The sequence below is a fragment of the Rattus norvegicus genome, chromosome 2 (genome assembly GCF_036323735.1).
Source record: "Rattus norvegicus strain BN/NHsdMcwi chromosome 2, GRCr8, whole genome shotgun sequence".
In the NCBI taxonomy this organism is placed as follows: domain Eukaryota; kingdom Metazoa; phylum Chordata; class Mammalia; order Rodentia; family Muridae; genus Rattus; species Rattus norvegicus.
This window is the reverse complement of record NC_086020.1, coordinates 246,588,854-246,602,396: the sequence shown is the minus strand read 5'-3', so window position 1 is coordinate 246,602,396 and position 13,543 is coordinate 246,588,854. Positions and strand designations below refer to the sequence as shown.

Below are 13,543 nucleotides of genomic sequence, written 5' to 3'. Positions count from 1 at the left end.
TTCCACCTCACACCAGTCAGAATGGCTAAGCTCAGAAACTAGGGTGACAACAGGTGCTGGCAAGGATGTGGAGAAAGAACACTTCTCCATTGTTTGTGAGATTACAAGCCGGTACTACCATTCTGGAAATCATTCTGGAGGTTCTTCAGAACCTCCATAGTACTACCTGAGAACCCAGCTATATTAATCCTGAGTATATACCCAAAAGGTGCTCAAATATTTAAGAAGGGCACATGCTCCACTATGTTCATAGCAGCCTTGTTTATAATAGCCAGAAGGTAGAAAGAACCCAGATGTCCCTGGATAGAGGAATAAATACAGAAAAATGTGGTGTGTCTACACAGTGGAGTTCTACTCAGATATTAAAAAATAATGACTTTGTGAAATTCATAGGCAAATGGATGGAACTAGAAAATATCATCCTGAGTGAGATAACCCAATCTCTCTGTCTTTCTCTGTCTCCCTCTGTCTTTCTCTGTCTCCCTCTGTCTCTGTCTCTGTCTCTCTCTCTCTCTCTCTCTCTCTCTCTCTCTCTCACACACACACACACACACACACACACACACACACACAAACAGCACACATGGTATGTACTTACTGATAAGTGGATATTAGCCCAAAAGCTCAGATTACCCAAGATACAATCCACAGGCCACATGAAGCTGAAGAAGAAGGACCATCAAAGTGCAGATGCTTCAGTCTTTCTTAGATGATGATTATAAATATTCACAGAAAGAAATATGAAGACAAAGTTAGGAGTAGAGACTGAGGAAAAGGCCCTCCAGAGTCTGTCCCACCTGGGGATCCAGCCCGTATTCAGCCACCAAAACCAGACAATATTGCTGTTGCCAAGAAGTGCATAATGACAGGAGCCTGATATGATAGTCTCCTGAGAGGCTCTGCCAGAGCATGACAAATACAGAGGAGGATGTTCACAGCCAACCATTGAACTGAGAAAGGGGTCCACAATGGAGAGTGAGAGAAAGGATTGAAGGAGCTGAAGGGGTTTGCAACTGTATAAGAATGACAATGACAATCACTTAGAGTTTCCAGGGACTAAACCACCATCCAAAGAGTACACATGGACAGACCCATGACTCTAGCTACATATATAGCAGAGGATGGCCTTGTCAGGCATCAATGGGAGGAAAGGCCCTCGGTCCTGCCAAAGCTTGATGCCCCAGAGTAGGGGAATGTAAGGGTGGGAATGTAAAGGAAGGGGTGTGTGGTTGGGTGGGGGAACACCCTCACAGAAGTAGTGGGAGGGTGGATGGGACAGGGTGTTTACAGAAGGGAAACTGGGAGAGGGGATAACATTTGAAATGTAAATAAAAATATACATTTATAATAATAATAATAATAATAATAATAATAATAATAATAATAATTTAAAAATAGGTCTCATCAGGTTACAATTGTGCAAAGGATTGAACCCAGTCATATTCACCTTGTCAAAACCTTCCTTGTGCCTTCACCCTTATTACCTTCCAGCTTCCAGAGAGAGAGGGGAGGAGAGAATGAGAGAAAGGGAAGAGAGAGAGAAAGAGAGAGACAGAGAGAGAGACAGAGAGACAGAGAGAGAGACAGAGAGGAGAGAATCTTACTGCCATTCAAGCATAACACAGGAATATTTAGCTTTGATAACTTCTGCTCCTAAGATGAGTTGAACGTGGGTCAGTCTCACTGCTCTGAGCTATGTGGCACCTCAGTCTCCAGTCATTGCGTTTCTCCATGGGTTCTCATCACATTGAAGTGAAAATTGTCACTATATTAGCATATATAATAAAGTTCACTTAACATACACACAAACACAGATACACACATATAAATGCAAACACACTGATACACAGAGAACTGTGCTCTTAAGCTTTATTTTCACAACTTAAAAATGGTGATTTCTTTGATTTCGTTGGTAGTAATTATTTGTGAAATCACCTTCTTAATCTTAAAGCCAAATTTAATTTTACTGTGGAGTGATAAGGAAAGCTCAGAGAAGGAGAAGCATACTTCTCTGACAGCCTGGAGAAACGATTTTCCGCTTGGGATTTCTAGACAAAGGCTTAATTAGAGCTGTACCAGAGTTTCAAAGGTTATTACAGAAATGTTCAGCAATGACCTAAGTGGAAAACTCCATAGAATGTAGATCACGGCTTCCTGACCATTCTCATTTATGACCTGGTTTTTACCCAAGAAGTTTAAATGCATGCCTGAGCATACAGTAACAGAAAAACACGTATATAACTAAAACATATATTCATAGTATATTATGAATCAATGTATTTCAAAACCATTATTTGACATACATACAACTTTGTCATTAATTGAAGACAAGACAAATTTTTACACTAATTAAGTGAATACACTTGTTTGTCTAACGTGATATGATTAAGAGATATGGTTTGATGCTTATGTCCTGGAAGTGGTAGGTAAATATTAAAAGTCCCATTTGCTGTTAAAAATTATGGTTCTGGGTGTATTCGTAGTAAAACATTGCAAAGAACAACGTATAGTAGCTTCCAGCTCGATCTGAAAATACCTCAGTGTTCATTGCTGTTGTGAGGTGTGATGTCACACACATGGAAAGAACATACATGCTTAGAGGGCAAGCTCCAGGGAACGTGTATGTCACAGGTGAGCCCTGACACAACTCTGTTCATTCACCTGTTTGCTTTTCACTTTATTTTTGGTTTCTGCATGTCCAGAAACCTTTTGCTAGTGCCAATGGTTTTGTGACCACCACATTCAGCTTTGTGACCTGTGGAGATGACAAGTCCACAGTTTCAGAAGCTTGGATTGAATGTTCACATATGTGTAGATCTCAAGGAAGACTGTTTTTAAGAGGAAAATCTACAGAGAATACAACCAAAGGGAGTTTTTTTAGTAAGTACAAACTGTATGGCTCCATCTAAACTGCTCTCCTGCTAACATATGTCTCCCATTAGACACAGTTAGCATCTTTAACTCACACATATTGTTGTTCATTACTTTACAAACCTGAGAATGAGGCTCAAGTCTTTATTGTGTGGTTGTTTGCAACAACAGCATCCCGTTCTGGGTACATGAGCTTCCCCGAGAAAACGAGAATCAGCTGGAACAGAAGAGACAACACTACATGTTTTGTTTCTTACTTTGGAAATTCATGATGGAGGTTATGCTGTGTCTACCTGGGCTATCTCACCTCACAGGTGTCTTCTTGAACGATTGTCCTTTATTGGCATATTTTCTTGTCTTCCCCACCCCCAGCTCTACCACTCTTGACTGTGCTTCCCACCCCTTCTCTTTACTATATTTAGATGTTGGAATTAGATATTATAAATGTCTGTCTTAGTCAGGGCTTCTACAGCTGCAATAAAGCGCCACAGTCAGAAAGCAAGTTGGGGAGGAAAGGGTTTATGCAACTTACACCTCCACATCGCTGTTCATCAGCAAAGGAAGTCAGGACAGGAACTCAAGCAGGTCAGGAAGCAGGAGGCCAGAGCTATTCAGAGGCCATATATAATCCATTATATTATTTTCACTAAAATTTATTCTCCAGTTCCAGGCCAGCAATTGTCAAGCTCATTCTATGGTCTCCCCATTCATGTGGCCCTAATTTCTAGCCCTTTCCTTATCGGGGTCCAGAGATGTGGCTATGAACTTTGTACTGACTGTGTGTGTCAACTTGATACAAGCTAGAGTCATCAGGGAAGAAGGACTCTCAGTTGAGGTAATGCCTCCATGAGATGCAGCTGGATGGCATTTCTCAATTGGTGATTAATGAGGGAGGGGCCGGCCCATTGTGTGTGGGGCCATCTCTGGGCTGGTGGTCATCAATTCTATAAGAAAACATGCTGGACAAACCAGAAGAAGCAAGCCAGTAAGCAGCACCTTCCATGGCCTCTGAATAGCTCCTGCCTCCAGGTTCCTGCCCTGCTTGAGTTCCTGTCCTGACTTCCTTGGTTTATGAACAATATGTAGGAGGGTGAGTTCAATAAAACCTTTCCTCCCCAACTTGCTCTTTGATCATGGGGTTTTGTTGCAGCAATAGAAATGCTGTCTAAGACAGACATTTAGAATGACCTTTTTTTCTTTCCTCTTATTTTCTTTTTTTCCTCTCTCTCCCCCTCTTTCCCTCCTCTTCTATTCTTTAACCAGTGAAATTAGGGCCTTGTGTACAATAGGAAAGCACTCTACCACTGAGTTATATTCCAAGCTTGATAATATTCCTTTAATAAAATATTTCTTTTTGTGATCTATGACTTTCTCATAAGAAACATGCTCTTGTCTGCAGGCCTCTCACCTCAGCTTTTATCTGCCCATGGCCAGTTTCTTCACAGTAATTCAACCACGTGTGAACAGTGGGTCAAATCTGTTGTGAGGTGTAGCATGGTACTCACCTAGGTTTCGAAGCTAATTCCATTGGTGGATTTTAGGCAAGTAGGATTCTTGACACTGGGTGTCTTGTGGATGGAAAGATGTTATCAGAAGCAATCTGCTGCTCAAGCCATGAGGGGTTGAGACATTAAAGGACAAAGTAAGGCAGGTTGCACGTAGCTGTTCTATGGGGACGTAAGACCTCCAGGAGGTGATGTATAACAGCAGGTGTCTGATCTCCTTCTACCTGGGGATAGTTGGAACATTAGAAACAGTATCCAGATGCAACTAAAGTACATCTGTAGCATGATGAAGTCAAACCTGCTCTAAATGCATCCCAAGGAACCCTAAAGCCATGCAAGACACTGGTGGACAGAAGGCCTCCTGTCCAGAAATGGCAATTAGTCCTCTGACAGAATTTTCCAGGGAACTCTACCCAATATGGTAAATTCCAAGACCAGATTTCTGTGTGCTGAGGATAGAATCAGAGGTAAGGACATGTTAGCAACTCTCAATTTTATGAGAGAGAGAGAGATAACTTGCAGGTGCAGTGAAAAAAACCTGTCACTAAATATTAGAACTAGACAAAGAAGGAATCAAAATCAACTGATTTAATGATGTTTGAAATTAGTTTGAACTAAGGAGGCCCAGACTTTGAAACACATTTCCTCCCGAAAGCCTTGCAGATATGGATTTTCCATCAAAGACCCAGCTCCTGATTTTTCTTCCTCTCAGTAGTAATGGTCAGATATATACCACAAAGCTGTCCAGATTTCAAGCAAATCACAGTTCTGAGTTTGAAGAGAACTTCAAAGAAGTAACTGGAAATGAACTATCACTTAAGCAAGAAAGTCCTAACTTCAAATATTCGTAGATGTAAGACAACCAGATTGTGTTTTGGTCACTGAGGCTGAGACTAATTGGCATTTTCTATAACCAAGAATTTACCTTGTTCTTTTTCTCCTTCGTGGAGTGTCTACTTCCTCTCTGTATTATCATATCTTCCTGGCTTCACCCCCACCACCTGATTACCAGAAAACAGAAGAGAAACTAAGTAGCCCAATGGATTCTGTAATGTGAGGCAGAATGTGAAAGTGCACATTTAATCCCAGGCCAAAGAAAGGGCTTGCTAGGGCCTCTGCAGGGCCACCCCAGAAAACAAACTGATCTACAGAGGATAATTTGCATCACAATTGTTCTCCTCTCAAAACATAGAGTTCTGATCCAATTTCTGTGCTAATAAACTAGCTACCTAATGAGAGGCACTTTATGGTCCTTCTCTTTCTGTTATTTGGAGGCGCGCTTACCACTTTACATTTTAATTATATCTCTGTAGACTACACAAAATTACTCTAATACAGCTCACAGACTGAAGTATCTACAGACAGACTGTTCCAGAGCCATATGATAACATTTGTTTCTAGTTGACTATTTTGTATGAAGTTTAATTACGATACTCTGAGAAAAAAAAGTTAAGACACTATTCTCTGAAAAATTTGAGATAGCAGAATATATGCTCTTTAATTACTTTTATGAGACAGAGTCGGACCCTGTTGGCGAGGAAGGCCTTGAATTTGTGGTGATTCCTCTGTTCCATACTCCTGAGTGAGTGCAGATCCGGGAGAATATAACACCACACCGAGACAGCCCAGGAAAATTCCTTTGAGATAAAGTACATGATACTTTAAAGCCCAGTGATAAATTCTGTCATAAGTAAAACACTTGTTCTACTTATTGCTGAAGGTTGATTTCAAATAAAAGTCTACTAGGCATCGTATGAATTGTATTGTTCAACATTCTTAAAAGTTATTTTTTCTTTTTTTCCGAGCTGGGGACAAAACCTAGGGCCTTGCGCTCGCTAGGCAAGCGCTCTACCGCTGAGCTAAATTCCCAAACCCCTTGTTCAACATTCTTAATATACAAGCAGTTGTCATTGTCTACATTTAAACCCCCCATGTATGATTAACTCCCCTTCTACGTGATAGCTGGCATAACTTCCCCTTTTCTCTTTGATTAGAAATTGAGGCCCCCCCCATGTCTATATTTGTCATAAATCAGCAAATTTCTTCTATAGTCGAAGATAGAATGTAAATATGGTACACCATGGGACTCCTTGTACTAAGAAGAGTAGGAAGCAGGTTTATAAATGGTTTCCTGCTCTGGGTAGAGGAAACGTGGGTAAAATTGCTTTCTTAAACATCTATATTGTGTTAGCCTGACGGGTGGACATGTTTGCACACCAAATATTCCTTATTCCCATGAGTCCTATGAAAGAGTCTGCCTAGAATGACACTGGAAACTGTAACATTGAATAATTTTATATACCTGAAAACCTAGGATTCCCACAGACAGTGCTTTCAATGGTTAAGTATTTCCTTAAATTTAAAAATAAGCTATTAAAAGCCTAAAGTTCAGTAAGGACTCCATGTGGTTTCATTAAAGCTTAGATTTTGACAGATTATCAGAAGACCAGTATTTCATAATTAATGGATACTCGGCCCAAGATCGACCTTCTCCGTGGCTGGGTGAGTGCAAATTTGGTAGGGAGGAAATCTACTTTTGACTATTTATCTTTCTAGAAGGAAAGTAAATTATGGGACCATGTCAAAGAAATTGGCTCTGAATGTTAATATTTGAAAGTTCTTTTACAACAAAAAAATTCATGGAATCCACTTTGTTTTATTCTATATTTAAAATAACAGCAAATTTAAAAGCCTCATCTCCCTACCTGTTTAACAGTCTTGTTTGAGAGTTTCTGAGATTGAACTTGCAATCACTGGAAGCCTCAGGTACCACACGCCTCATATTAATGACTCTGACATTCATTTCCAAGCCAATCTATAGAGCCTTACAGACAGGTGGCTTCTTCCAACCTGGGTTGAGCCATTTGGCCCCTTTTCTTAGTGCTAATGAGATCCTGATCACAGAGGCAGCCTGAAGGAAGTACAATTTGAAGTCAGACAGATGTAGATTTGTATTCTGCCTCTCCTTCATACAGGTTAGTTGACCATAAGTATGTCACATGGTCACTCCCAAGGTTCCATTTTCTTCATTTCAAAATGGGAGATAAGTACTTGTGTTTCTGTTGGTGGTAAAAATGCATCAGATGCTAAGATCTTTGAAAAGCTTAGTGCCTGACATGTAACCTTCTGCCAGTAAAGGTTATAAGTTTGACATTTATTAGGCAAAAAGTCAATGCCCATACTGGTTCTACTGACCACCAACTTAAAATATCTAAACATCAAAGCTCAGTTCTGAAAACATCTACAAAGTGAAGCATCTGCTTATATTTTTGGACCTGCACAGATTTCCAGATTTCCAGAATCAGCCTCTTCCCCTTCAAGTGTGACTCTCAGACTTAGTTCTATTCTGACAGTGAACCTATAAACTGTGATGGATGGCACAGGAGTCATCTATGTCACCACTGACCAGGAGGCAGAGCCTGAGACAGAAAGTGGCCAAGGACAACGTTACCCTCAAAGCTCATATGATGAATAAATGAATGAATAAGCTCCTTAGAGACCCCCAAGTAAGGCTTGGGCTTGAAAAGGCAGAGTCATCTCATTCCTGACACCAAACTGACCTGTGACCCTCAGGCATTTCTTGATTCCTCCATTTCTCAATGACTTCCATTTTAAAATCTAAGGTTGTGACTGGAAATGGCCATGGTCCACACAGCTCTGAGGATCTCTGGTTCATGTACATAAGAAGCTTGTTTGTTGGAACAGAGCAGGACTTAGGAACCAAGCCATCTGAATTCTCCAGACCAAGATCCTGTTTCCCATCTAATACACTTTTGAAAGCTTTCTCAAATGTGTATCAGCTAAAACCTAGCTCATACATTAGAAAAACCCTCATTGATACCAAATATACTTTAAGGAATGAATGCAACGCTGTCCATAGGGGAAATAGCTGAGGTCAGTCTCTGTTGAAAGAGACCTGGAAAGTCACCAGGCTTGACCTTAGAAGATAGATGAACACAACACTCAAGTAAGCCACTTGTGTGCATCAAGTAAAGACAGAGAAAATGGAGAAGGAATGAACAAACCCAATTCTGTTCTCTACTTGTTCGCCTATGGGGAAGACACACATTTGTAAACATTTCATTTCTCCCTTCTCTACAAGCATAGACAACAGTTAGAACCCACTCTTATTAACACAGAGAAGATAATATGTATTAGGTACTTTTGTGTCATGACAAAATACCCAAGCAAGCAAGGAAGAAACCAAAATAGTCAAAACCAACAAAACAAAGCAAGACAAACAAACAAACAAAAAGCAGAACAAAACAAATGTACAAACATAAAGGAAGGGTGGTTTATGACTTATTGTTCATTTGGGCTCTTGTTTTCTAAGTGTTAAGACTATGACTTTTAAAGGGCCACATGATTAGACAGGACTTTATGGTGGACAGACTCTATGGAAAGGCCTGTTTATGACAGCATCAACCATGACAAAGAAAGCAAGACAGAAAGTGATGCCCCCATCACCTTCATTCATCCTTACCACATAAGTTTACAAAGCCTCTCCAAACAGTAGCACATTCTAGGCATCAGCTTTAAAATCACGAGCCTACACAGGACATATGTGTATGGACCATAGCACAAGAGAACATGCAAAATAAACTTTGCCTTAACAAGCAGAGAAGGTCTAGTTTCATGCAAGCAGATGGCAACAAAAAGGACACTAAGGACGCCTTAGTCTTAGTGGCACTTTATCTGGGGTTTAAACCTTCTGTAGATAGGACTGAGGGCAATGTGAGAACAAAGCTAAGAAAGGAAACTGGTAATTGTTACATTATATAGATTAGAGGGTTTGGAGACATGCCAGGTAGGAAGGATATATCAGGTTTTACAAGGTTGTTCAGCAAATCAAGGTATTTATGGCCAAACATGATGACCTAAATTCAATCTCTAGGTCCTACATTGGGAAAGTTGTCCTTGGACCTACATGTGCATTTTGTGGCACGTGCGCACGCACACACACACACACACACAGAGGCAGAGAGAGAGAGAGAGAGAGAGAGAGAGAGAGAGAGAGAGAGAGAGAGAGAGTAAAACAAACAAGTGCTGAGAAAGAGCTTTAACGTTATGAAAGTGCTGGAGTTTGTTTTCTAGGTAAGAGGGGAAGGATGTGGAAGGAGAGAGTTTCAGAATGGACATCCAGATCAGGAGCTGTTCATGGTCCTGACTGGCTGCCCTCGGAGAGGTCTGTAACAGTGCCTCTTTCTCATCCAGGCTGCAGAAGTGCTGCTGCAACATGGGGCCAACGTGAATGTTCAAGATGCCGTCTTCTTCACCCCACTGCACATTGCAGCCTACTATGGGCACGAGCAGGTAGGTATGAAGTGGGAGCTTCAATATCATGTAATATTCCCATCAGTTCCATCCTTAAGAGCTTGCAGATCCATATAAACACTGCAGTGATTATGTCGATCATTGACACTGTCTTAGTGCAGAGAGGAGACAGCAGAGTATGCATTGGTGGTTTGCAACAATGAGAATCCACAAGCCTGAATTTGGCAAAAGAAGCTTTCCCGGGCTTATAGCTATCTGTAGCTTATATAGTTCCTCTAATCTCCATTCCTTATGGAAAGATATTCATGATTTGGACTTTCCAGGGATGGCTTTACAAAGAAATAGAGTTGCTTGGGTGTTGTGTAGTCCACGGCACTCCTGAGTTGCTAATGGAGTAGGCACAAGACATATCGCAAAGGCCCTCCCAGCAGCTCTCTGGAACAGGTCTCTTAAAGAAAGGTTATTTCTCGTTTCTGTTCTAGGGGATGTTGGGGGTCTGGAAAGAATTCCTGAAAGTTAAGTTGTCTCCAGCTCTGAGCCTGTGACTTGCCTTGAAGAGGAACTTGAGGTTGTGATTGGGCTTGGAGTTTTCAGCAGATAATCTCAGATTTGATATCAGGCCTGATGTCTCTCCAGGGTCTGTCTGTATGGAGGGAAAGGAAATGAGAGTTTGCTGTGGACCAAAATATATGGGGATAAAAAGTCAGAGTCACATGGGTAAGGACTGAGAATATCAGAATGTCCTGGTACTCTTGCAAATAGGGAACTACAGTCATGGGGGAACACCGCTGTTCAGAAAATCTAATTTAGGTGTCATTTGTCCCCAGTTCCCAACACTATATTCAAAGCCCAACAGAGCTGGTAGCATGTCAGTCGGATGGCTGAGTACAGAAGAACTGGAGTGTATACCAGGCTGGCCAGTCTGCAGCCCTGTGCTCTCTCTGCCAGGCCATAAGCCCACTTCTCAGTGAGCCCATGCAGAGAACCATGAAGCCAAGGCAATTTAACTAAACGGTGAAGTCAGAATTCAAAACAATGTGTTCCAACTTCAAAGTCTATTGATTTTCCATCTCTACATAGCAAAAGACAAACAATACCTGTGCTGATTTCAAACACTGCCCCTTAGCTATTTTGGAAAACAATACGAAAAGACCCAAAGACAACTCAGAAGCACAAAAGTAAGTACATAACCGTGTAAAACAGTCCTTCCTGTGTGTGTTCTTTATTTTCTTGTTGGCTTTCCACAGCTGTCATGCCACAGTACTCCCTAAGGATCTAACTATATCTTCCTATATTCTGTGCTGCTCTGGTCACCATATCTTTGTATCCCTGTGAGCTGGCATATGCTTTCACTCTTTTGGCTCTGTGAAGTGGGACCCACAGATTATGAAACTTGGCAGTGCACTGATGTGCTACTCAGAGTGTACACAGGTGCCTGGTGAGCCAGGCACTGGTCACAGTATATGTGCAGGCTCCAAAAGTCTGGTGATGGGAACGCGCCATCCTTCCTGGAGTTAGGCAGGAGCAGGAGGTGCGGTGTGCATGCTGTTTGCAAAGTCATCAACTTTGCTGATTGACCTCACAACCAACAGAGAGATAAAGAGCCTCTATACGTGTTGGTGAAGAGCTAAATTTGCTTGCTTTCCATGAAAATATAGTCACAGCTATACAAATTATGCTAAAATGGGGATGGCCCTTTTATGATAAGGGACTCACTTTCTGAGTGAAGACGGCGAACCAGTAATTTATGGAAACTGTTGTCATTTGCTAAAATATGCTGACAAGGAGAGTGGCAAATTTAGATTGGCACACCCTGTTTCTTGTCTTAGCCACTAAATTTTAAGTGGAAGATGAGGTGCTTATAGCAAGCACAGTATTTCCTAAATATGTAATAATAGCACTTAATAGACAATCGAGTTCCTGGAGAGTTTAAATCTGTTATAAACTCACAGGGACATTAGGAGTGGGCAGATCTGCTTAGGTGGCAAGGTTCTGATGGTCAGGAGGTAAGTGCAGATTAGCCAACAGAGGGGTAAAATGCATACATTTCTTGTTCGTGGTGCCATTTCTGTAGATAGATATTAAGGGCTAAGTACTTTTCTGAGCACTTTACAAGTGCTAACTTACTAAACCCTCACAGCATCTCCAAGAGATAGAGCCATTATTGCTTCCACTTTAACATAAAGAAACTGAGGTCTGAACACATTGGCTCATTGGATAACAGTGACATAGCTAAGATATTGGAGCTGGGCCCCAATGTCCCTGTCCCTGCTTGAACCTAGTACACTCAAGAGGAAGCCCTTTCACCATCTGCCACTAGGATAACACGCGGTTAAGAACTTGTATCGAATGTGTATTGTATTATTCTGCTATATGTCAGCCATTGTGCTTGGCACAGTAAATATATCACTGCCTCTGGTCCTCACCACAACCTGTGAGTTAAGTCTGACCACGATTTCTACTTTATGTCAAAGGCACTTGGGGTACAATTAATAAAATTGGTTTGGGATGTATATCTCATTAATAAGGCACTTGTCTAGAAAGTGTGAGGTTCTGAGCTCTAAGTCTAGCTCTGAAACATCAGAAGTTGGTTAGTTAACTGTTCATCTCAAGATCTCAGAGTCTAAGTAGGTCAAAGTATGGTTCTGTCCCTATCCTGTCTCCTGGATCTTAACTCCCAGTCACTGTGTGACTCTCTCCCGGCTACTTTTAAGTGTCAACTTGACACACTCTAGAATCAGCTGGGAAGGGAGTTTCAATGAAGGATAGTCTACAAAAAGTTGGCCTGTGGCCCTGCCTGTGGAAGATTGCCTTAATTGTTAATTGAAATGTGAAATTGCCACTGCGGGTGGTACCATTCCCTAGGGAGGAGTCCCAGAATGAAATTGCTTAACTGTTGAACTTCTTTTCAATGATATAATCGATTCATTTCTGTTTTTCACCAGCTGGGCTAGAATTTTCTGTTATTTTTGGTGAGAGTAACCCAAGAGATAGCTTAGGTGTTTTAAGCAGTCAAAAGTTCTATACTGTGTTTTGGGTTTGAGGAGAGGTTGAGACAGGGCTAGCCATGGTCTCACTCTATATTTGAGGATGACTTTAAACTCCTGGTCCTCCAAACTCTACCTCCTGCTCCTTCAGTGGCTCATGTTGTAGGCATGCACCACCAGACACACACTGATTATTTTTCCCCATAATAAATTCCAATGATGGCTTCCTCTAGGTAACCAGTGTCCTTTTGAAGTTTGGTGCTGATGTCAATGTAAGCGGTGAAGTTGGGGACAGGCCTCTGCACCTGGCCTCTGCAAAGGGCTTCTACAACATTGTGAAACTCCTGGTAGAAGAAGGGAGCAAAGCAGATGGTAAGGCTGCACCTGACTCCTCTGTGTCATGTTTGCAGTGTCTTTCTTTTCCTCAGTAGGAGACAGGCCGAAGCTGGCTACCCCGGCAGACGTGTGCTAATGTGTTTCACAAATCATAATTCGTTTCCATAAGTCTACTGGTTGAACTCAAGTGAGAATGTTTCTTTATACACATCAGCTCAGTTTCCCATACACTGAGCACTCTGGGAAGAAAGTTGTGCATAGACTAATCTGGTTTGTTCCTATTCACCTGTCCTTTACTTCATTGGAGGTATAATTTACATATGGGACTCTGGTGTCTTGTCCTATTACTCTGACAGAGTCCCTTGATATGAGGTCTTTCTCTGAACCTAAATCTGGCAGCTGGGAGACACCAGCAATCCTCCTACCTCTGTCTCCAACAGAGGGGTGGTTACTGCTACTCTTACCCAGCTTTTTACGTGGATGCTGGGTATTTGAACTCAAGTCAAGCATTGCCAAGAAGTGCTTTTACTCAGGTAGCCATTTTCTATCTCCATATTTTGCTCACAAGTT

General features: G+C 41.5%; 1 protein-coding gene across 2 annotated transcripts in view; it reads left to right on the top strand.

Moving 5' to 3' along the window:
* Nucleotides 1-13,543, top strand: part of Tnni3k (TNNI3 interacting kinase) — a 267,950-nt gene that overhangs the window by 62,604 nt on the left and 191,803 nt on the right. For both annotated transcript variants that reach the window (NM_181769.1, XM_039102111.2), the window contains 2 exon segments: nucleotides 9,591-9,689; nucleotides 12,871-13,009. In NM_181769.1, the coding sequence (NP_861434.1) occupies nucleotides 9,591-9,689; nucleotides 12,871-13,009 (238 nt within the window).